At 42.6% G+C, this 25,140-nt stretch overlaps 1 protein-coding gene across 7 annotated transcripts in view; it reads right to left on the reverse strand.

The window, feature by feature from the left end:
* celf1 (cugbp, Elav-like family member 1) overlaps positions 1 to 25,140 on the reverse strand; it is a 148,602-nt gene that overhangs the window by 16,508 nt on the left and 106,954 nt on the right. For 3 of the 7 annotated variants that reach the window (XM_061735633.1, XM_061735655.1, XM_061735638.1), the window contains 5 exons: positions 24,384 to 24,545; positions 24,224 to 24,293; positions 23,861 to 23,983; positions 10,045 to 10,161; positions 1,651 to 1,836 (listed from right to left, as the gene is read on the reverse strand). In XM_061735633.1, the coding sequence (XP_061591617.1) occupies positions 1,651 to 1,836; positions 10,045 to 10,161; positions 23,861 to 23,983; positions 24,224 to 24,293; positions 24,384 to 24,545 (658 nt within the window). The remainder of the gene's footprint in view (positions 1 to 1,650; positions 1,837 to 10,044; positions 10,162 to 23,860; positions 23,984 to 24,223; positions 24,294 to 24,383; positions 24,546 to 25,140) is intronic. The other 4 variants (XM_061735647.1, XM_061735665.1, XM_061735675.1 and 1 more) reach the window with 2 other exon arrangements.

Consider the following 25,140-nt stretch of genomic DNA (forward strand, 5'->3'; position numbering starts at 1 on the left):
AGATCCTTCCTGCCCACAACAACAAAAACAACTAAAATAATTAATTTCTTTTTTTTAAATAAATAATTAATTAAAAAAAAAAAAAAAAATAATAATAATAATTTCACTTCAGGCATTAGTAGAGTATTGCCAAGGTCATCCTCCGGGTCATCACATTATCAAGTTTGCTGATGACTGTTATTCAGTCACAAGTGAACGTGGGCAGTCACGACAATGGTACTGTTGTGACAGAATATTTAGACTGGAATAATTCCTCTTTTTTAATAGTGTTTCAAAAATATAAGAGACGATTGTAGATTTTGGATGACCAGCCAGGTCAAGTTGTCAGCCGGCATAAATATTTAGGAAGTGTAGATCACAGATTGATGCTGCATGCAAAAACGTACAAAAATGTCTGTACTTTTTCCATATAAGCTTCACAAGTTTATGGTGGACAACTCTTATGTTTTACTCTTCTATCAAATCTGGTACTCACCTTTGCATTTGACTGCTTGCTTGGTTTAGTTTAGTTAGTTTAAAAAACAAGACGGCTTTTTAATCTTGTTAAATCTTGACATGGTTGCAGGTGCAATATTTGATAATCTGAATGACCTGTACACAATCAGAGCTTTGAAGAAAGCCTGTTACATCTTGGCTGATCCAAGTCATCCGCTTTTTAAAGAGTTTTTGCTGCTTTCTTCCAGCTACAGATACAGATATAATGTACTGAGATGTAGGACCAATAGGTTCAAGAACGCACTTGTACCTGTTGCTGTGGGTCTCCTTTATTGTTCAATGTGAGTTAAGGATTTTTTCCTTTTTGTTCTAGTCTGTCCTGTACGTATGATCGATGTTGATCATGCTGTTTTTTTTGCACTCATTGCTGGAACACAAATCGCCTCCCTGGGAGATAATGAAGTTAATCTTGAGCAGGCTAATAATACTGAAAATATCAGGTGAAGTAAAAGTATCAGACAAAATACAAACTCTAGTGGATGCAGTAATAAATAGCACCATTAGAGGTCTGTAAAATGCCTTTTTTTTTGTATATAGTTTTGCAAATAGTTGATTGTAGGTCGCTGAAGGAGGGCTGGAAACACTGTCTCATCACACCTCTGCTTCACAACATTGATACTGTGTCGAATAAAGAGGCACAAGCGTAACATCACAGCCGTTATTTTCAGTAGAAAGAGACAGGCAAAGGGGATGAGATGTTGCAAAGGTTTACTAGCTAGGAGTTGAACCCCCACCAGCTGCTACAAAGACCCACAGTTGCTATATATGGGGCACTTAGTCATGCCACTGGCACACATCCCATGGCACTCTAAACCACACACTTTAGCTGAAAATGTCCTCTGGACTGATGAGATGAAACATTTTGAAAGCTGATGTGACCTATTTGTAACTTTCTAAGAAGGAACACCATACTAACTGTCCAACAATTTTCCATTTACTATAAAGGGTCAAATGGACTGACAAAGAATAATTTGTTTAATGTCAGAGACTACCATTCTAGTTTTCTACAAGTGACCAGCATCTGGATCTCTGTACACAATTTTTCCATAAGTATGTTTACATTTGTGATGACAATAAAAGCTAAATTCATGTATGTGGTACTGTACCACATGTTTTGTAGTCTTCACTCCTCTAACCCCAGCAAACAGGACGTACCTTCCTTTTGGCTGCCTGCAGCTGAGACATTCTGCTGGGACAGTAGGCTCTGGTTGTATAAGTTGGGTAGGGCAGCTGCAGCATACTGCTGGATACCTGAGTAGGCCTGGCTCAGTGCTTCCATTGTATTTCCGGAACCATTAGACAGACCTCCAGAAGCAAGGCTACCATTCAATGCTGCCATACCTGTATCAAATACAAAATGATATATAAGGAGGTAAACCTTTAACAAACAAAGAAATACTGAGTTCAACTAAAATAAGATGATATAAGATGGATGAAAGAATGAAAGAATGGATGAATGAATGAATGAATGAATGAATGAATGAATGAATGAATGAATGGACGAACGAACGAACGAACGAACGAACGAACGAACGAACGAACGAACGAACGAACGAACGAACGAACGAACGAACGAACGAACGAACGAACGAACGAACGAACGAACGAACGAACGAACGAATGAATGAACGCTTTTCCTATTGGTGGTGATTGGCCTAATGAAAAAACTACCCCATATGTGTGGGTATGACACAGCCCAAGTTTATTCAAAAGGTGTTTATTGTGTTGAAGTATATAGTGCTACACTCACAAAAAATGTATCATCATTTGAAGAGATAAAAAACTGTTTACATGGTCTCATTGTTCATGTCAGATTTTATTCTCCTGGGAAATAAGAACCGATTAGTCATTGATTAAGCCGGACATTTCTTGCTTCTAAATTCAGATAAAACAGAAATTATCATTCTTGGTCCAGAGCATTTTAGGAAGGGGTTAGATGGTGTTGCGATGGCTTCCAGTGAAAACATGGTGTTGTTTTCGATCAGGATTTGTCGATAAACCATATGTTAATCAGGTTTGTAAAATAGCGTTTTTCCATCTCCGTAATATTGCAAAGAATAGGAAAATCCTCTCGCAGAGTGATGCAGAAAAACTAGATAATGCGTTTGTATCTTCTAGACTGGATTACTGTAATGTGTTGTTAGCAGGATGTCCAAGTAATTTGCTGAATAGGCTCCAGCTGATCCAGAATGCAGCAGCACGAGTATTGACAGGAATCAGCAGGAGAGACCACGTCTCTCCAGTGTTAGCGTCGCTCCATTGGGCTACCTGTAAAATTCAGAATCCAATTTAAAATTTTATTACTTGCGTATAAAGCCCAAAACGGCTTATCTCCGCATTATTTGCAAGACCTGATAGTGCCTTATCTTCCTGGCAGAGCTCTCCGCTCTCAGAGTGCAGGTTTACTCGTAGTTCCTAGAGTATCTAAATGTAGATTTGGAGGGCGGGCGTTCTGCTATCAGGCACCATTACTATGGAACCAACTTCCAATCTGGGTTAAGGAGGCTGACACCACCTGACCTTTAAAACCAAACTTAAAACCTTTCTGTTTAGTAAAGCCTATGGTTAGTGTTTAGTGAACCTCTAGTTAGTGTTAGTAAACCTCTAGTAAACTAGTGTGTTAGAGTCAGTAGTCATAGTTGCAGCTATAGAACAAGACTATAATAGTTAGTCTCAAATATAGCTTGGTGGTAGATATGCTGCTATAGGCCTATGCTGCAGGGGGGCACCGACATGATCCGCTGGGCGGTGCCTCTCACCCTTCTTCTCCTCTCCTCTTCCCTTCCTCTCTTCTCCTTTTCCATTTTTATTTATTATAAGTATCTCATAGCTATCATTTTTGTCCATCGCTCCTGTAGTTTCTTGTGCTGGCCCCCCTTTTTTCTCTTTTGTGCATGTTTGCAGGCCGGAGCTTCGGGAGCTGCGTGCTGGCCTGTGGTCCCGGTCGCCCCCCCACCCCCGGTCATCCCATTGCTGCTTCCACCTGCCTGCGCCCCCCCGAACCCGAGAACCTTCTCGCTGTGTAACCACTAACCCAACGCTTTGCCCAGCTAACCACTATTATTATATTAATATTATGAGGGTTATGATTATCAATTTTATAATTACCCATGCAGGCATTTTTACTGTTCGATCATGTTGTCAGATAGGTCTTTAAAAGAAGAAATTACTGATAAAGAAACAAAAGTGCTGTCAGCAAGTCAAGCCATATAAGTAGCTCCAAACATGAGTCATCCTTCACAATGGCCTGCCCCTTTTTAAATGATGATGTCGTGCTTTGGGACAGGTTCGACCCATTGGCCTTTCCAGACAATTACCTTCTACTTTTCTGGGGATGCCATCCCCTACCTGTGCAAACAACTGGAGTCCAAAATTCAGCCCTGCACAGAGCGGAGCCACGCCCTCACCGCTACACAGGTGATCTATGTGGAACGGAGCCACGCCCTCACCGTTACACAGGTGATCTATGTAGAGTGGAGCCACGCCCTCACCTTTACACAGGTGATCTATGTGGAACAGAGCCACGCCCTCACCGTTACACAGGTGATCTGTGTAGATTGGAGCCACACCCTCACCTTTACACAGGTGATCTATGTGGAACGGAGCCACGCCCTCACCGTTACACAGGTGATCTATGTGGAACAGAGCCACGCCCTCACCGTTACACAGGTGATCTATGTGGAACGGAGCGACGCCCTCACCGTTACACAGGTGATCTATGTGGAACAGAGCCACGCCCTCACCGTTACACAGGTGATCTATGTGGAACGGAGGCACGCCCTCACCGTTACACAGGTGATCTATGTGGAATGGAGCGACGCCCTCACCGTTACACAGGTGATCTATGTGGAACGGAGGCACGCCCTCACCGTTACACAGGTGATCTATGTAGATTGGAGCCACACCCTCACCTTTACACAGGTGATCTATGTGGAACGGAGCCACGCCCTCACCGTTACACAGGTGATCTATGTGGAACGGAGGCACGCCCTCACCGTTACGCAGGTGATCTGTGCAGAGGGAAGCCACGCCCTCACCGTTACACAGGTGATCTATGTGGAACGGAGCCACGCCCTCACCGTTACACAGGTGATCTATGTGGAACGGAGCCGCGCCCTCACCGTTACACAGGTGATCTATGTGGAACGGAGCCACGCCCTCACCGTTACACAGTTGATCTGTGCAGAGGGGAGCCACGACCTCACCGTTACACAGGTGATCTATGTGGAACGGAGCCACGCCCTCACCGTTACACAGTTGATCTATGTGGAATGGAGCCACGCCCTCACCTTTACACAGGTGATCTATGTGGAACGGAGCCACGCCCTCACCGTTACACAGGTGATCTATGTGGAATGGAGCCACGCCCTCACCGTTACACAGGTGATCTATGTGAAACCTCTATGTGGAGTGGGTTGCACCTGAATAATGAGTTTATCCAGGTTTCACCGCTGGCATTACCTTCTGTCCGGGTCACCATGTCCGGAGTCCCCCCCCGGAGTCACCCTCGTTTATTCCCAATGAGGAGCACAAATTGAAGCGCTTTGGGAAATTTGCGAGCGGGGTTCCGGACGGTGACTTTGGGCTGTAAGGACGCCAAGTTAAAACACATGAGGTCTCTGCGGAGACAAGTGTTTATGTTTTTGACATCGCCCCCGCACAGACGCTGGATGTTTCGTTCCGTGTGAAAGAGGGTTTTTACATGGTGTATGCAAGCTCCGGGAATATGAAATGTTTCGAGTGTGGCGATATGGGTCACAAGTGGATCGCTTGTCCACACAGAGGGAGTGCAGCGGGGCCGGCTGTGTCAGTTGTGACTGACAGCGGAGAGGGGAGCAGCGCGGAGGCGGCTCCGGTAAGTGGGAACAGGGAGACGGGCAGTACACTGGGGGGCTGACCAGTGCTCCCGGTGCTGGGGGGCTGACCAGTGCTCCCGGTGCTGGGGGGGGTGACCAGTGCTCCCGGTGCTGGGGGGCTGACCAGTGCTCCAGGTGCTGGGGGGGTGACCAGTGCTCCCGGTGCTGGGGGGCTGATCAGTGCTCCCGGTGCTGGGGGGCTGACCAGTGCTCCCGGTGCTGGGGGGCTGACCAGTGCTCCCGGTGCTGGGGGGGTGACCAGTGCTCCCGGTGCTGGGGGGATGACCAGTGCCGTGAATGAGAGTTAACCCTGAAATGAGGGAAACTGAGTTTTCCATTTCACAAAGGGAGGTAACTCAAACCAGAGAAAGAGAGGTAACTCTAGCCTGTTTCACAAAGAGAGGTAACTTAAGCTCTCCGTCAGTTACCGTAGTAACAGACTCTCTGAACCTAACCTGGTCAGTTACCGTAGTAACAGGCTCTCTGAACCTAACCTGGTCAGTTACCGTAGTAACAGACTCTCTGAACCTAACCTGGTCAGTTACCGTAGTAACAGACTCTCTGAACATAACCTGGTCAGTTACCGTAGTAACAGACGCTCTGAACCTAACCTGGTCAGTTACCCTAGTAACAGACTCTCTGAACATAACCTGGTCAGTTACCGTAGTAACAGACTCTCTGAACCTAACCTGGTCAGTTACCGTAGTAACAGACTCTCTGAAACTAACCTGGTCAGTTACCGTAGTAACAGGCTCTCTGAACCTAACCTGGTCAGTTACCGTAGTAACAGACACTCTGAAACTAACCTGGTCAGTTACCGTAGTAACAGACTCTCTGAACTTAACCTGGTCAGTTACCGTAGTAACAGACTCTCTGAAACTAACCTGGTCAGTTACCGTAGTAACAGACTCTCTGAACCTAACCTGGTCAGTTACCCTAGTAACAGACTCTCTGAAACTAACCTGGTCAGTTACCGTAGTAACAGACTCTCTGAACCTAACCTGGTCAGTTACCGTAGTAACAGACTCTGTGAAACTAACCTGGTCAGTTACCGTAGTAACAGGCTCTCTGAACCTAACCTGGTCAGTTACCGTAGTAACAGACTCTCTGAACCTAACCTGGTCGGGACCAGGTTTATCTCAATGAACCTCGAGTTTCTCTGTGTCAAATGTGCCAAATGTGTCATGTGTCATGTGTCACGCACATTCGTTCAGTCAGCAGGCGAGTTTTGGCGAAGTTCTGCCGTCTGTCATTAAACACAGAGTCAGTATATATATTAGAAGTCCATTGTCACGAAAATGGCATGTCCTTTTGATTAAGACCCAATTGATGAAGGTGCAGCGTTAATGCGCAGATAATTAAATATTCGTCGGGAGATGGTTATCAGACCGCGTAATACATGTATATTACATAGGTTCATTACAGGCAAAGCAATATATGTTAATCCTTTATTTGTTCTAATTTTGATGATTGAATTGTTTAATGATTTCATAATATATTCAAATTTTCCGACCTCACCTGTATATTATTGCATAAATAAATAAGAGCATAATATGTGTCTGTATTGGTTCAATACGGAACGCAACTTTTAATTCCCAATTACGGAACAATTCCGTATTTCAAGGGAGCGGTGGCAAGTCTACATAAACCTGTCCAAGCCATCAAAGAGGAGTTCCACAGGATTGCAGGTGAATGATGTAGAGATCTGTTCAATTAATTATAGGCATGCCAAGTAGTGGCATGACCATATTGCAATCGTCCAGAATGGCCCAAAAGGCAATGTTGCTAGCATTTTGCTAACAAGCTAAAGTCGCAAAAGTCCCACTGCGCACCAGCGGGTGTACAGCATGACCCCGCTCTGATGTGGGAAAAAAAATCCCCAAAAAATAAAAAACGCCCGAAAAAATTAGGAAAAACATGAAAATGAAGGCGATATATTAGTATACAGAAAAGGTTTCCCTTTTCTTATTCTTATTCCGCACTCTTTTTTCGTCCGTTAATACGGCCCTAACCGCAACGTGCACCCATGCATGGCATACATCGTTGGATGCGTCTCCATCGTGCCTCAATGGGCATTACTTTCTCAGTAATAGGGGTTACCGTGGCAACGCTAGTTGCCAAAAAGCAAAAAAAAAGGCGAAAATTCGAACACTTATTGCTCGGCCGAACTTTATCGTAGAGACATCGTTCAAACTTTCAAACATTCGGCCCGATTGTCCCTAACAGTACATACAACCTCATTATGCCAAGTATTACAGTTTTTGCGATATTTACCTTTCAGGTTTTTTTAAATTTCTGTTTAACTTTGGACGCTTGTTGCTAGGCAACAGGTTATCGTAGAGACATCGTACAAATGTTCCCTAACTCGGCACGCTGTGGACTTCAACATATTCAAATTTCATGAAGCTGTAATTTCAGGAAATTTTTTGTCAAAATCCAGGCCAAATGGCCCCATTCATTCGGATGGGTTTTTTTACCATGGTGAAAAAAAGACCTATCCGTTAATGTAGGCTGAACCGGAACGTGCACCCATGCATGGCATACATCGTTGGATGCGTCTCCATCGTGCCTCGATGGGCATTACTTTTCTCAGTAATAGGGGTTACCGTGGCAACGCTAGACGCCAAAAAGCACAAAAAAAAGGCGAAAATTCGAACACTTATTGCTCGGCCGAACTTTATTGTAGAGACATCGTTCTAACTTTCAAACATTCGGCCCGATTGTCCCTAACAGTACGTACAACCTCATTATGCCAAGTATTACAGTTTTTGCGATATTTACCTTTCAGGTTTTTTTTTTATTTCTGTTTAACTTTGGAAGCTTGTTGCTAGGCAACAGGTTATCGTAGAGACATCGTACAAATGTTCCCTAACTCGGCACGCTGGGGACTTCAACATATTCAAATTTCATGAAGCTGTGATTTAAGGAAATTTTTTGTCAAAATCCATGCCAAATGGCCCCATTCATTCGGATGGGGTTTTTTACCATGGTGAAAAAAAGACCTATCCGTTAATGTAGGCTGAACCGGAATGTGCACCCATGCATGGCATACATCGTTGGATGCGTCTCCATCGTGCCTCGATGGGCATTACTTTTCTCAGTAATAGGGGTTACCGTGGCAACGCTAGATGCCAAAAAGCAAAAACAATGGCGAAAATTCGGACGCTTATTGCTCGGCCGGACTTTATCGTAGAGACATCGTTCAAACTTTCAAACACTCGGCCCGATTGTCACTAACGGACCCTACAACCTTATTATGCCAATTATTACAGTTTTTGCGATATTGATCTTTCTTTTTTTTTTTTTTTTTCCATTTGACTTTGGACGCTTGTTGCTAGGCAATATATTATCGTAGAGACATAGTAAAAATGTCCCCAGACTCGGCACGCTGTGGACTTCAACATATTCGAATTTCATGAAGCTGTGATTTAAGGAAAGTTTATGTCAAAATCCATGCCAAATGGCCCCATTCATTCGGATGGGGTTTTTTACCACGGTGAAAAAAAAAACCTATCCGTCAACATAGCCTGAACCGCAACGTGCACCCATGCATGGCATACATCGTTAGTTGCGTCTTCCATCGTGCCTCAATGGGAAATACTTTTTCTTCAGTCAAAAGCGTTACCGTAGGGACGCTAGATGCCAAAAAGCGCACCCCATTAATAACTATTGGGAGCACAGGAATGAATGCAATACAACCGTAAACACCTCAAACTGACATAGAACCACCCCGAACACAACCACTACAGCCCCAAACCAAAGCAGCGAGAGGGGACGAATGGGCAGTAGGGCATGCCCATATCAAAATTTCCTGAAATTTTCTAGTTCTATATTATATTCTGTGCTGCGGTGTTACTCTTTTTTCGAAAAACATGTTCAAATTCGCCGTATGCGCGCATTAAAATCTCTAATTCCATTCGGGTGAAAAAGGACACGCCGTGAAGTATGTGGATCTTCAGATGCAATGTTTCCTCAAAGGGATTTTGTGAATTGAAATGTTAAATAAAGTTTAAAAAAAAAAAAAAAAGTGTGTGGATCTTTTGTTGTCGCCGGTTGCCATGGTGAATCGTTGTATCAGGGCTCCATTGATGCTGGCTTTTTATAGTTGTTGTGCACGCGCTTAACTCCAGGTGAAACTACTTAGAGTTGAGTAAATTAACTCTAAACCGCTGTTCTGGAACCGAAAACTCAGAGTTTCCGATCTCAGAGTAGATCAACTAAGAGTTCAGGATTAGACTCAGAGTTTGTTGAACCTGCTTTGTGAAACGGACCCCTGGAAGAACCAGATGGTAGGTCGGGTCTAGACTGATGTGGTTCAAAGTTTTAAGGGGTTGGTCGCAGCTCGGTTGAAAGTAGAGCATGTGTTTTATGCCCTGACTGGCAATCAGTACTCTTTCAAGACTCGGTGGGGGGTTAGACAGATTTTATGTTCTCTGGGGGAAGATGGTTCAGTGGTTCTCAATCTTTAATTTATTAATTGTATTGAGTTTTTTATAGAGATTTTAGAGAGGAGTTTTTAATATGTATGTCCTTTTCTTGTCTTTTAGCTCAAAGATGATGGAATTGGATTGATTTTTATAACGGTGCAAATAAAAGCTGTTTTAAAAGTGTGTTGATGCTCTTCTGGCCTTATTAGCCACATACTTTGTAACATCAATGTATCATTTACAAAACAACAGCTTGGCGTTATTACCTGCCAAGGAGCCCATGTTGATGCTGGCTCCAGCACTAGCAGCCAGAGACTGAAGGGCCCCTAAAGAAGCTATGGGGTTCACTGAGGAGGTGCTGGTGGTGCTTGGAGGGGAACCTGCTATGGAAACATAGTGTAATAAGAATAGTTCCACAATTGACAATGTCAGTCATAACCTTTGATATGCCTTGTCATATTTTCAACTGTGTTGAGAAATTTCTGCAGACGTCCATTACTGCTTAACAGCAGTAATGGAGGTGGGACTCAGAAAAGCTGAGTCCCTATGTGTACCTCCACATTTACACATTAAAAATAATTTCTTTCATGACCACAATTATTGTTGGGGACAATTAGCAGTTGCTGGATATTGGCAGGGACACATCTTAAGCATGAAGACACTAAGCATCTACACTAGGGATGCCCCAATACTGGTATCGGTATCGGGGCCGATACTGCCCTCATATACTCGTACTTGCAAAAATTCTCCTATACCACGCACCGATACTTCATTGTTGTTGTAGTTACTGGTTAGCGCCGCTAGGGGGAGATGTTGAGCCGCCCCGCGGCTCCCCGGGTCAGTCTGCAGCCTGACTGAGCAGCAGCCGCCGAGCTGCTGCTGCTCAGCCAGCTGTTCCATGTTTCAGTAAATTCTACTTCCTTAATTATACAAACTGGAGGGTTGAGTATTACCCTTACTCACAGGGAACTTTATTAAACACTCCACGTAACTCACAGTACAACATAAACAATCCCATTGTTACATTCCGGTTAGCCGCGTTAGCCGATTAGCTGGTTAGCCGCGCCGACAGCCCGCAGTCTGCCTTGCTTCTGTCGTCGTCCTTTATTTTGAAATATGTCCAAAAAAAAGAAAAAAAAAAAGGAAAAAAAAAGAAAAAAAAAAAAGAAATATGTCCACACTGCTGACATCCCGCTAGCATTAATTGTCACTATCTTGCCTGAAACGGCGCTGCCAGTCTCACCCACGGGCACTACTCTCCTCCCACCACCACGCTAAGCTTAGCCGACTAGCGGCTAACCGGACTGTAACAATGGGATTGTTTATGTTCTTCTTCTTTTCTGTTTTATTGGCGGATCGCAAGCAACTTTAAGGTGCATACCGCCACCTATTGTACAAGAGTGTGTAACATCATTTCATTTAGCCTATTTTTTATTTGATTGTTTATGTTGTTTCACACGGACGGCTTCAGGTGAAGCACTGCACATGCTCAGTTGATGTACCTGCGATGAGACTATAGCGCGGAGGAAAGCCCCGCTGGCCGAGTTTTGTTTAAAATTGAATTTCTGTTGCTTCTAATTCATTGCATTTTTCATTGCATTTTTAGCCTAGTAATTTTTGTGGTAGAAGTATCGGATCGCTACTCGGTATCGGCGAGTACACAAATTAAAATACTCGTACTCGGTGTGAAAAAAATGGTATCGGGACATCCCTAATCTACACTATTGCATCACTGTTGATTGAATTCCTCCATCAGTATATAAATAAGTCACTTTTATCATCCTTTAATTTCTACAAGAAGCAATAAAAATGCAGAATAGGCAGGGCAAGTTTATTTGTAAAGCACAATTCAACAACAAGGTGATTCAATGTGCTTTACAGACACATTAAAATGTCACATGGGATAAAAAGAAAGCACAACATAAAATGTTAACAAAAAGAAAGAAAAGAAGAACAATAAATAAAAACAGTAGTTAAAATATTAAAGTTTTGAAACTAAAGCTTAAAAGTAAAACAGTGCAGATTTGGAACTTTATTCAAATGCAGCTGAGAACAGGTGAGTCTTCAACCTGGATTTGAATAAGCTTAGTGTTTCAGCTGATCTGAGGCTTTCTGGGAGCTTTTTTTTCCAGATGTGGAGCATAGAAGCTAAATGCAGGATGATCTCACTAATACAGTGGTTCCTAAACATTTTCTGGTTGGCCCCTCTTTCATTTATAAAGAAATGTTTGCACCCCACCCCCCACCCCCCACTCCATTGTAGTTTATTTCACACCTCACCAACCTTTTTTGAACAACTGAACAAATAAAAAGTAAACTGCAATAAATTTACAGTTTGCAATAAAACAAAAACAAACACAAACCACATTTACAGTGCAATTAATAATTTCAAGTTTAACTTTTTAATAATTGTGTAACTGTATTCTTTGCTATCAGTCTAATTATGTTCAGTGTAACAGGTTTCCTTTTTTTTACTGTCTAACAATATTCAACATTGCTATCAATACATTTTTCAAAAAATGCCTCTGTGCAAAATATGTTTAAAAACATGGACAACTCTCCTTCAAACCAGTCAAGACCCGTCAAAAATCTGTCCATTATGCTCAGAGGCCTTCTAATTTACTAATCAACCTTATACTAATGGAAAACATTCACATTTTTAGCTCGACAGTTAACTTTGATTTGATAGCTGAAGAACGAGTTTTGCTATTTTTAAAAATATTTTCCACCTCTTGCTGAGCAAACAATTCTATTTTAGATGTCTTTACTGTGACACTCAGATTAGCAGGTCAGACTGAGCTGCTCTGAGCTAAATTAGATAATGTATTATCTGCACTACTTTCTTGATGCTTTATTTTGCTCCTACAGTTTAGTTTTACTGTATGTCTTTCATTTCTTAGAGCAAGATGGATAGCTTCTCTTCATTTTGATGGACCCGCTCTCTTCAGGTTTGTTTACTAAGATGCAGCTAGTGACAGATGCAGGTGAGCCGCCCCTTTAGGGGGTTCTCCATCGGCCTACCACCGCCATTGAAAATTCTCCTTGGACTCACAAATTGTTGCGAATCAACATTGGTTGGCCCTCGGGGCCCCCTTCTGGCTCGGGCCTCAAGCATTTGCCTGGCCAGTTAGCAAGCAATGCCTCCAATTATGCTAGCAGTGTCTAAGCACGCCCCCACTTTGGGAACCACTGCACTAATAGAGGGAATGCGCATGACGTCACAGATGAACTTCACAGCGGGTTACGCCCACTGAGTGGTACAAAGACTGAGTGGCAGCGTAAACTTTCAGTGAGAGCACACAAAAACATCTAAAATGGGAAAGGTTGTTGTGCGATCGACTGCACTCATGGATTTAGCAAGAAATCTGAGTTATCGTTTTACAGACTGCCCAAAAATAAGCTTAAGAGAGACAAATGGATGCAGAGGAAAGATCCAACAGGATCAGAACAGTGCATTTCTGAGAGTCTGCAGGTATCATAATGTCACTAGATACCTTGAGGAAGTTAATTGTTCAGAAACCACTTCCTCTAAGACTTTAGACAGGAATGGGAGCTTTGATATGGGCCAAAAACTACTTGGATCGGTGGGATCCAGACTAGGTTTTTTGAGAAGTGGTTTCACAAAGGCATGTTTAAAGGAGCTGGAAAACACCAGAAGACAGTTGGGTATTTACCAGCTTATTAACCCAGGGGCCAATGGCATCTAACACTTTTAAAAAGAGTTTACATGGAAAAGCATCAGATAGACAAAAAGAGGGCTTCATTCTGGTTACCAAAGCTGAGATATCAGCTTGGGTTACCGGATTAAAAGAATACCAATTTTTGGGGTGCAGGCTCAACAACAACAGGACTACAAGACGAGGGGAGTGGAAGTTTAGCGTTATTGTCCCGGATTTTGCTGATAAAATACTTTAAAAATGAATTGCTATCAGCTTTGCAAGAAACAGGTGAAGAATGAGCAACAGGACACACAAGAGAACTAATGGTGTCAAACACAACTTGGGGCTTCTTCTTATTTAAAACTATCAGCTGACGAAAGAAGTCAGATCTGGCATTTTTTATCAGTTCATTCAACATCAGTTCCCTGAGATGCAATCTATGTACCTCAAGTTGGGTAGACTTCCATAGACGCTCTGTTTTCCGACAGAGACGCTTCATGTCCTGAATACAGACATTAATCCATGGACAAGGGGTTTTCTTTATCACTAAATTAGATTTAACAAGAGCAATCCAAAATAGATTTACAATGAGTGTTAAAACTACCAACATCATGACATTTCTCAAGCACTTTAGAGTCAAAAAAGGCAGAAAACCGAACGGCTGTATCCTCACTGATGATCTGCCTCTTTGACCTCATCTCAGAGGGCGTAGGTTTGGGAGCAAAGGACAGGTCAAATAAAACACAGCAATGATCACTAATGTGGACATCTTCTACACAAAGGTTGGTAACGTTGATGCCAAGAGAAAAAAACTAAGTCAAGAGTAAGGCCTCTTTGGTGGGTGGAGCCAGAAACATGTTGCTCAAAATTAAAAGTTTCAGTTAGTGTTAAAAGTTCCCTTCCTGCACAAGAATTGATGTCATCAACATGAATATTAAAATCACCAACTATTAAGACTTTTTCCAACTTGATTATTGAAAATAAAAAGTCACTAAAATCCATAAAAAATGCAGCAGCAGGGCCAGGTGGGCGAAAAATCAACAAACAATAAAAAGAATCTGAAGAACCAATCATGAACATCTGGGATTCAAATGATGGGAAAGTTTGAGTGTCCCTGAATACCACAGTAAGTCCTCCGCCACAGCGAGAAGGACTTGGTAACAGGAAAATGGAGCAGCCATCAGGACATAGTTCATTTAAATCAGGGGTCTCGGAGTCCAGTCCTTGAGGGCCATCGTCCAGCATGTTTTGCATCAACAGACCTGATTCAAATTAACAGTCATCATCAGCTTGTCATCAAGGTCTGGACAGCTCTGTTGGTGACACAGCTCCCTGTATCATGGTGCAATGAAGCAGGGAGACATCTGAAACATGCAGGACTGCGGCCCTCAAGGACTGGAGCCCGAGACCCCTGATTTAAATGAATGAACTCTCCTTCTCTCTGCCATGTCTCCGTAAGGAACAGGAAATCCAAGTTTTGTCTGATAAAAAAGTTAATTTAATAAAAAGGACTTATTTGTAATTGAATTCAATAGACAAAGCTGAGACAGGGGTGACTTCACGGACTTTGCGTCCACTGGACACAGCGGAATTTGCTGGGTCAGGACGTCACATGTGGATTGTTGGACGAAAACACTGCGAAGCATGCTGGCAAGATATCCCAGTAATCCCAATTCCAATTTTGCGCTGGTTCCCAAACAGTGGCCGGGAAAACCAGAGAAGACGGCGACGAGGGCGGACCGGCACCAAGCCACACATCGAGGAGAGGGACCATCTGCAAGCTTCTGGCCTGACGCTTCAGGAAGACGACCCGTAAACCCGAAACCCACCTGCGCTTATCTTTGATGCCAGACCTAGAGACCTAGAGCCGCGCTTCCTCTGTCTCCTCTTTTTTCCCGGAGCACGAAACAGCAAGAGGAAACCAGGTGAGTCGGTCGAGCAAACAATAGGTGGAGGAGAAGTTTGACTGTACTTTCCACAGTCACTAAAAAGGGACTCCATAGACTCCTTTATGCCAAAAAGAGAGCCACAGTCGTAACTCCAAACAGCAGAGGCATGACAATTTGATAATCGGCCTGATATGACCACACATGTTGTAAAAACAATTAAAGTTGCAAGCAGCGATGAACGGGCCCTCGCACTCTTGTGCATTTATATCAGATAAAGGGGGGGCATGCTTTTTGGCGTCTAGCGTCGCCACGGTAATGCTTTTGAAAGAGAAAAGTAATGCGCGCCGTGGCAGGATGGAGACGAACATTTTGATGTATAACACACCTGGGTGCACGTTGCGGCTCGGGCCGTATTAACTGCCGAAGGAATGGCATAAATTGTGACAAAATTACGCGATTAATTCAAAATGTTCAAAATGGCCAACTTCCTGTTCGGTTTCGGCCATGGCACCAAGAGACTTTTCTTTAAGTTGTGACATGATACAGATGTGTGCCGATTATCGTGGATGTACGTTAAACCGTATTGTGGGGCTTGAGGCGCAAAGTTTTTTCTTTATGGACCAATCAGATGAAGGGGGGGCGCTTTTTGGCGTCTAGCGTTTCCATGGTAACACTTTTGACTGAGGATGGAGACGCACATTTTGATGTATAACACACCTGGGTGCACGTTACGGTTCGGGCCAAGAAGCAACCGAAGAAATGGCATAAATTGCGGCAAAATTACACGATGAATTCAAAATGGCCGACTTTCTGTTCCGTTTCGGCCATGGCGCCAAGGGACTTTTCTTTAAGTTGCGACATGATACAGGTGTGTACCGATTTTCGTGTATGTACGTCAAACCGCATTGTGGGGTTGAGCTGTTGAGCCATTTGGCCACGCCCATTAATGCAAACCATTAAATATCAAATTTTTCGCCAGGCCTGGCTTGCATGCAAAATTTGGTGACTTTTGGGTCACGTTTAGGGGGGCAAAAGGGCCCTCCTTTCGTCAGAAGGATAAGAAGAATTAAAGCTGCAAGCAGCGATGAACAGGTCCTCGCCCTCACAGCCACCGCCCCCCATAAGCATATCAGAAATGACACCACCCACGACTTCCTATGTCAAACCATTCCGAAGTTATAGCAGAAAAAAGGGACAACTATTCAAACATATTTTTTCTCTTATTGGTACGACAATACTGGACCAAATTAACCTATCCCTAAGTTTAGGATATGTACCACAGGTTTTCAAAGTCGCAGTAATTAAACCTTTACTTAAAAAACCTTCTCTTGACCCAGACACCTTAGCTAATTATAGACCAATTTCCAACCTTCCATTTGTGTCTAAAATTCTGGAAAAGGCAGTTTCAAGCCAGTTATGTGACTATTTGTATAGAAATGATCTGTTTGAAGTCTTTCAGTCAGGGTTCAGAATGCATCATAGCACAGAGACAGCACTGGTTCGAGTCACGAATGACCTTCTTATGGCCTCAGATAAGGGATTAGTGTCCATACTGGTTCTACTGGACCTCAGTGCTGCTTTTGACACTATAGATCATGGCATTTTACTGCACAGGTTAGAGCATGTTGTTGGGATTAAAGGGACAGCTCTATGTTGGTTTAAATCATACCTATCTGACAGGTTCCAGTTTGTTCATGTACATGAGGTTTCTTCAGAACAGTCAAGGGTCTGTTATGGTGTTCCGCAGGGTTCAGTGCTAGGGCCAATCTTGTTCAGTTTATACATGCAGTCGTTGGGAAGTATAATCCAGAATCACGGAATACACTTTCATTGTTATGCTGATGATACGCAGCTCTACTTGTCTATGAAGCCGGATGAAATAGAACCGTTAGTTAAACTTCAGGCATGTCTTAGGGACATCAAGGACTGGATGTCCAGAAATTTCCTGCTTCTAAATTCAGATAAAACAGAGGTTATCATTCTTGGTCCAGAGCATCTTAGGAAGGGATTAGATGGTGTTGCGATGGCTTCCAGTGCAACTGTGAGAAACCTTGGTGTTATTTTCGATCAGGATTTGTCGTTTAAACCATATGTCAATCAGGTTTGTAAAATAGCCTTTTTCCATCTCTGTAATATTGCAAAGATTAGGAAAATCCTCTCGCAGAGTGATGCAGAAAAACTAGTTCATGCGTTTGTATCTTCTAGACTAGATTACTGTAATGTGTTGTTAGCAGGATGTCCAAGTAATTTGCTGAATAGGCTCCAGCTGATCCAAAATGCAGCAGCACGAGTACTGACAGGAATTAGCAGGAGAGACCACGTCTCTCCAGTGTTAGCGTCGCTCCATTGGTTACCCGTAAAATTCAGAATCCAATTTAAAATTTTATTACTTGCGTATAAAGCCCAAAACGACTTAGCTCCGCATTATTTGCAAGACCTGATAGTGCCTTATGTTCCTGTCAGAGCTCTCCGTTCTCAGAGTGCAGGTTTACTCGTAGTTCCTAGAGTATCTAAATGTAGATTTGGAGGGCGGGCGTTCTGCTATCAGGCACCACTACTATGGAACCAACTTCCAATCTGGGTTAAGGAGGCTGACACCACCTCCACCTTTAAAACTAAACTTAAAACCTTTCTGTTTAGTAAAGCCTATAGTTAGTGTTTAGCAGAGGTGGACAGAGTACTCGACCCCAGTACTTGAGTAAGCGTACAAATACTACTGGTCAAAATTTACTCCGTTACAAGTAAAAGTAGCTCAGTCAAAATATTACTCGAGTAAGAGTAGAAAAGTACTTGCTATTAAAGGTACTTAAGTATCCAAAAGTAAATGCTTTTAAATTTACTTTAAGTAAAAGTAAGAGTAAGAGTAAAAGTAAATTTCGGCTATGTCTTGACTTGTTGCGGCTCTGTCTTGACAAACGCAGGCTACTTTGGCGGTATCGTTTTGAGGAGGCTTGACGTATTTCCGCTTTACTACATCCCAGTGGAGAGCGTGCACTGTGATAGGTCTCCTCCTTTGACAAAAACAGCTTGTGTCCAATAGGATTTTAGGGAAGAAGAAAAAAGAGCAGACCTGAAAGTGCGAGTACTTTTCAGCCTTCCTAGAAATTTACTCGAGTAAAAGTAAAAATATTTGTCTTGGAAATGTATTCAAGTAAGAGTAATAAGTACCAAAGAAATCTAATACTCAAGTAAAGTACAAATCCCCTGGATATGTACTTAAGTACAGTACTCAAGTAAATTTACTCCGTTACTGTCCACCACTGGTGTTTAGTAAACCTCTAGCTGGTGTTGGTAAATCTCTAGGTAGTGTAAACTTTAGTGTGTCAGAGTCGCTCCTGTAGTTTCTTGTGCTGGCCCCCCCTTCTCCTCCCTTTTCTCTCTTTTGTCCATGTTGCAGCATCCTTTGCCGGACACCAGAACCTGCAGGTGGTCGTGGGTGGCTTGTAGCTTGCATTACGGAGCACAAGTCTTTCCCTGACCCTGCACCCCAACCTGGGACTTGCTGATTGGGCCGGAGCTTCAGGAGCTGCGTGCTGGCCTGCGGTCCCCACCCCTGGTCATCCCGTTGCTGTCCCCCTTCTCCTCCCTTTTCTCTCTCTGCAGGTGGTCGTGGGTGGCTTGTAGCTTGCATTACGGAGCACAAGTCTTTCCCATAACTGCTCGGGGGTCATGTTCTGGGTATGGGTCTCTGGAAAGCGTCTAGAGACAACTCTGTTGTATTAGATGCTATATAAATAAAATTGAATTGAATTGAATGAATTTCATTTTTTTTTCAACCTCATTACTTAGAATAACATCTATCTGTCGTCTCACACTAATTAGTTGTTGTAAAACTATTTCCTCTTTGTTGTCTTTATGCTGTTGTTCTAATATTTTTAATTGTTTAGTCAACTTTTTATAATTTTCCTCTCTAATCTTTTTTTGGTAAACTGCCCTTGCTATTAACCTCCCTCTCATTACAGCTTTAACTGTGTCCCACAGTATAGTAAGATCCACTGGGCTGTCTTTGTTTTCTTCTATGCAGTTTTTAATATCTTTCTTAATTTCTTTTTGAAGTTCCTGGTTGTTCAGCATGCCCACATTTAGTCTCCATAGTGTATTTTTACTTCTCCTATTTAGGTGGATATTAAGGTAAATTATACTGTGATCAGACAAATCAGTTATCCCTATCTTGCATTCTTCTATTCGATATCTGTCTACTGTGTTCATAAAAAAATAATCTATTCTGGAATACACGGAGTGTGGAGCAGGATAATGAGTGTAGTCCCTGTCTAGCGGGTGGAGTTCCCTCCAAACATCAAACAGTCCTAGTTCAGTTAGAGAGGTATTGACAAGCTTTGATAGATGCGTCTTATTTCTCTTATTGTTAGTTGTGTCCAATTTAGCATTCAGAATCATGTTGAAATCCCCTGCACATATTAAAATTCCTTCATTTTCCAAGGCTATGATTTCAAACACCAATTTAAGAAACTTTCTATCAGAATTGGGTGGCACATAGATATTGACCAAAGTCAAGTAGCTGCGACACGAGCTAAGGAAAAGCTCCAAGAGTTTCAAAGAACCTCTAATTAAAGACAGAAAACACACAACGCAGATTCGGTAGGAATTTTTTGATTTAGCCTGTTTTTGGTTGTCTAAATATGATTAACATATTACCCCAAAGTAAAAAGAAAATTACTATCGGGGCCCGAGTAACATTTTTTTTTCTTTTTCTCAGTGTTAATGTTGGACTCATTTAGTATGACACAAACCCTTACTGTAGGACTTAATGTCATTACTAAGTTAGGCCCCTCTCTACATAAGAGGGCATTCCCTAGATCCACCAACAGGATCGGATTACCGGAGGACGAGAGGATCCTCCGCGTTTTGGAAGCGCATCTGTTAATTTCATTTTGTTTGTTTTATGCCGCTGTTCTGGCAGTGTTAGTGTTGAAAGTTCACAATGATGGGTCTCGGCTGGGCTCCGTCTGCAGGCTTCTGCGCAAGTGACCGATGCGCTCTCTGAATTTGGAGGTTAAAATCCTCCGGGAGCTGAAGTTCACGTTTGAACAGGTCTTGTAAAAATGTAGGCATCGAATCACCCTCTTCTCCCTCTGTAACTCCGTAGATACGGAGATTGTTTCTTCTTGATCTGGATTCCAAATCGGTAAGCTTGTCCTGGAGAGTTTTTTGTTCTGTTAATGAGATAACGAGAGCATCATTTGCTTCCTGAGCCCAGTGCTCCAGCTTTTCAATCCGTGATTCTGCCTCGTTGAGTCTGCCGCTCTGTAACTGCTGTTCAGTGGCGACTTTAAGGAGTTGTTGGTTTATATCCCGTTTAAAGGCTTCCAAGTCTTGTCTCATGTCTCTCCTCAATGTTTCTCCAAATTCACGGAAGGTAGCTTTCATTTCTGTTTTTAAGCCCCGTATCTCCTCGCTAACAGTTCCCAGACCAGCGCATCTCTCCGCCCCGCATCCAGCCATGCGCGCAGCCTCGTGGTCCCCATCCTCCTCCTCACGGTTAGCTAGCGATTTCTCCATTTCGTCTTTCGCCGTGTTTTCGGTCTGAGTGACTCGAGTTTTCCTTCCCATTCCAAGTTTTCCCCCTTTACATTACAGTCAGTGTGATTTCCAGCTCTATTTATTCGAGTTTTCGGGGTCTTTACTCTTGACTATCAAGAGTTCCGATGCCACACGCAGCCTACCGCTCCATGTCCAAACCGGAAGCTCTTGTGTGTGTTTTTTGCACCTTGTGATGTATTGTTGTCTCTTAAACTTGCACTATTACGGTCGACTAAGATTTTTTACTGTGTTTTGTATATATCCTCCTCTACGACATGACTCAGCCTGATGCATCCTGCCCAGCAGGAGGGAATGGCCTTAACTTTCTAACTTGGAACCGCAGGGGAATCAATAATCCGGTCAAACGCAGTAAGGTACTCCACCATATTCAACAACTGAAAGCCCATGTTATCTTTCTCCAAGAAACTCATCTTTTTTTTTTTTTTTTTTTTTTCTCCCTTGTCTGCACACATATTAATGATTGATACCATGACGGTAGAAACCAAAAGTATATATATGTGCATTATTACTATATTTAATATATATACATATATATACGCATACATATGCGTACACATACATAAATATACACATACAAACCCAGTGATTTTTTTTTTGGGGGGGGGGGGGGTGACGACATCCACTGCCAATCCAGGAAGCAGGAACACACGGAAACACACGTCAAGCACTGGAAATCTGCAACAAAAAACCACAAACAAGGCACGAAACCGGCACGGAGCCAACCAAAACAATACCAGCAATCGACCTAAATCTTGAGATCTGATCGCAGTCCTAGCTAAGCTATCGCTACCGCTACCTAAACCCAAAAACTAGAGAGCCAGCATGCAGGTGAACAAGCCAGTGTGTATGTCTATGTGTGTGTGTGTATGTATATGATCATGTGTGTGTGTGTGTGTGTGTGTGTGTGTGTGTGTGTGTGTGTGTGTATATGCATGTGACTAAGTGACTGTGTGTGTGTGTGTGTGTGTGTGTGTGTGTGTGTGTGTGTGTGTGTGTGTGTGTGTGTGTGTGTGTGTGTGTAATAAACCAAACAAAGTTCCACCTGAAGTGTAGCTATAGTGGGGGAGGGGGGGGGGGGAGCAACACCGCCACCCGCGACACGGAAGAGCCCGGAACCCAGGCCCCCGGCAACCCCACAGAGGGGAGAAGTAGGAGGGAGGCAACCCACCCCCTGCGAGGCCCCACCCCCCCCCCAGCGGCGGCCGAGGGGGCCCACGGAAGAAGCAGCCAGGGACCCTGCGGCGGACCGCGACCCAGGCAATCCCCGGCCACCCGGTCCGGGCCGGACACGCGGCTAGGAGGCCCTCACCCTTCAGGCCAACGACCCCCACCCGGCAGGGGGCCAGCCTGCCCGGAGAGACAGAGCCGCCCCGGCCGCCAACGCGGGCAGGCGCACCCGCCCCCCACGAAAGTGGCCCTCCAAGACCAGAGGGGCGCCCCGCCGCAGAGGCAGTTTTTAAAAACCCGAATATGAGCCCTGGGTTACTCCTTTTAAAACCCGAATATTGGGTCATGTAAACGCCAAACGGAATATCCCCATCAAACGGAACAGGAATTTGTTTTCTGCACATGCTCTGTTCAAAAGGAATCCTGGTCTTTTGAGTCCAGGAAGTTCTTATAAACACGGAGAAACCAAGACCAGGAGGAGACTAATCACTTCATAAATGTAATGAAGGATATGAACATTTCTGCATTTGTAGACGGTAGAAAGTACCGGGATAGTGAGATTTACAAGAAGGTGAGTGAAAAGTTGCGCGAAGCAGCATTTGTTTTGGATTTGGATACAGGAAGAAAAAGCGGAAATGACGGTAATTGTGTCATGATGTTCTCTGCGCGTCGCTGGTTTGATCCAGATATCCCGAATGATTAATTAGCATGTATATAGGGATAACCCTGTTTGCTCACGCATGTAAACGGAATATTCCGAATGTTTCAGTAACCGGAATATTAGCAATAATCCGAATTTTGACTGCATGTAAACGTAGTCACTGATGTTATTTCTCCTAGTTGTGTGCGGGTATTTTTTATAATTTTTTTTATTTTTTCCTTTACCTTTATATGTATGTATGTTTATGTATGTATGTATGTTTTACTTGTTTTCACTCTGCTGGATGGATGTGAAGATTAGACAGTCTAGTAAGTAACATGATGTGCATCTATATGGTGAATAGTCTGGTTAGGAGGATTCCGTTGTATTATCTTGTCGAACTGTAGGTAATTTAGTCGAGGCGTATTGTTGATGTGTTGTTTTTTTGTGTGCTAGTTTCTTTTTTTAGGACTGTTTTTGTTAATGTCCTTTATTTAAGCATTATAATTCATATGTGCATTTATGCTGTTAATGTTTTGTCGTGCCAAAAATTCAATAAAAAAAAAATCCTACTGATCACTTTCAAACCATTAGATGGTCTTGAGGCACACAGGGTAAGGAGTACTTAACTGTAAGATTTTTTGGGGCCTGGTAAAAGAAATGTCCTAACAATCCCCAGATGATTATGTGAAAAAGGGCGATCAGGATCAGATGCACAACATCTCAGATATTTTTATACCTCTCCTTAAAACTTCCCTTTTTGAAGGGTATTTGTGTCATCTGATGAAAATATAACATTCTTTGCTGCTGGTTTCTCCAGCCTTGGCCCCTCCCATTAAGTAGCAATTTTCAACGTGTATTGAAGGTATTATAGGTATTATATGGACAAGAACTTTTTTGTGTCAAGGTGCAGAGTACACAAGGACGTGGGGTTTCAAAATAAAAGAAGAAACTGACTACAAAAACTGTGGCATTTTGAACGGAATTTGACCCTAAAATGTGTCCATTTTTTTATTGTTTCTCCTGCTAGTTTAAGTTTATTGGCTTTAGATCATTGCCACGAGTGAGCTGCACATTTTTGCAACATGCTTACACACAGTTAATTTCCCTTCTGTTTCACCTGTGCAACTCCATCCCAAGTCAGGAAAAAAATGTTTTCTTTTACCTGAGTTTGTTTGTGCACTTAGTGGGCTACTAGATGTCGTCATGGCGCTGGAACATGTAGGTGCGCCCTGTGTAGCAGTTGCTGCTGCTGCTAAAGCAGCCAGGTTCTGCATGGTATTAAGACCTGACAGACACATCACAGACAAGTTCAAGACTACCATTTCTTCCTCTGATCACTGTTATACATCAAAACAAGATACAAACATGTGGCTGTAGTGAACCTTAAAATGCAGAAGGATGATTTAAAAACCCAGGAAACAAAGAGTGTTTAGACACCAATGCAAATTCACACAGTCAAACCTTAAAATGTAATGCACACGTTTCATTTGATTTAGTTTTCAGTTTTAAGAATGTGTCTGCATACCTGAAACTGGATGCATATTGTTGAGTGCATTTCCTGTGGTGGCTGACTGCTGAAGCAGTTGTAAGTAGAGCTGAAAATAGAAGTAAAACAACAAAAAAGCGTATTAAATGGCTTAATCAATAAAATTATCATTGCGTTTGGAATACATATAGATACTAACCGCTAAGTACTGTGGTGCCAGATTGTTGAATCCAGTGAGATTTCCCCACACAGAGGCAGCGCTGAGTTGATGCATTTGCATCTGTAGCTGTTGAGCCAGCCGCTTCTGTTCCTTGTCCTTCTGAGTGTCTGCAAACTTTACCACAATGGGTGATGAACAGCCCTAAATACAAAGGAATAAACACATTTGCACGATTTTATTATTTATTTTTTTATTCACTTAAGTTACAGTACAAAAATCACAAGTCAAGAAGCTCTGTACATTAAATTAGGATTATCTTACAAAATTATCTGTAATATTAAAATCAACCAATTCTGAAATTAAGATCAATTACCACCATAGTTATTATTATAGTTAACGAAAACTAAGGCTAAACCTGAAAATAACAGTTAAGGGTTATCCCTAACCCCTAAATATCATTAACTGGAATAAAAATAAAAATGAATTATTTTTATAAAACGAAAAATAAATAAAAACTACAATTAACAATGCAAAACTAATTGAAAAAAATACGGGTAAAATTAATTTTGGTTTTATTTTAATTTTGTTTAGCACTTTTTTCTAATTATAATTACTCAAAGAAAAGAAAAAGGGATGTTTGTTCTGTAAGGCATTGTTGGCAGGATTCTTTTTCCAAATCAATACCCAAAAAACTAAAACTAATAATAAAACCACCAGTTTTTCAAAGCTAAAACTAAAATTACTGATGCACAAACTAACTAAAGCTAAACTAAAATAATCAAAAAACCTTAAAAAT

This window comes from Cololabis saira, chromosome 2 (assembly GCF_033807715.1).
Source record: "Cololabis saira isolate AMF1-May2022 chromosome 2, fColSai1.1, whole genome shotgun sequence".
Taxonomy (NCBI): Eukaryota; Metazoa; Chordata; class Actinopteri; order Beloniformes; family Belonidae; genus Cololabis; species Cololabis saira.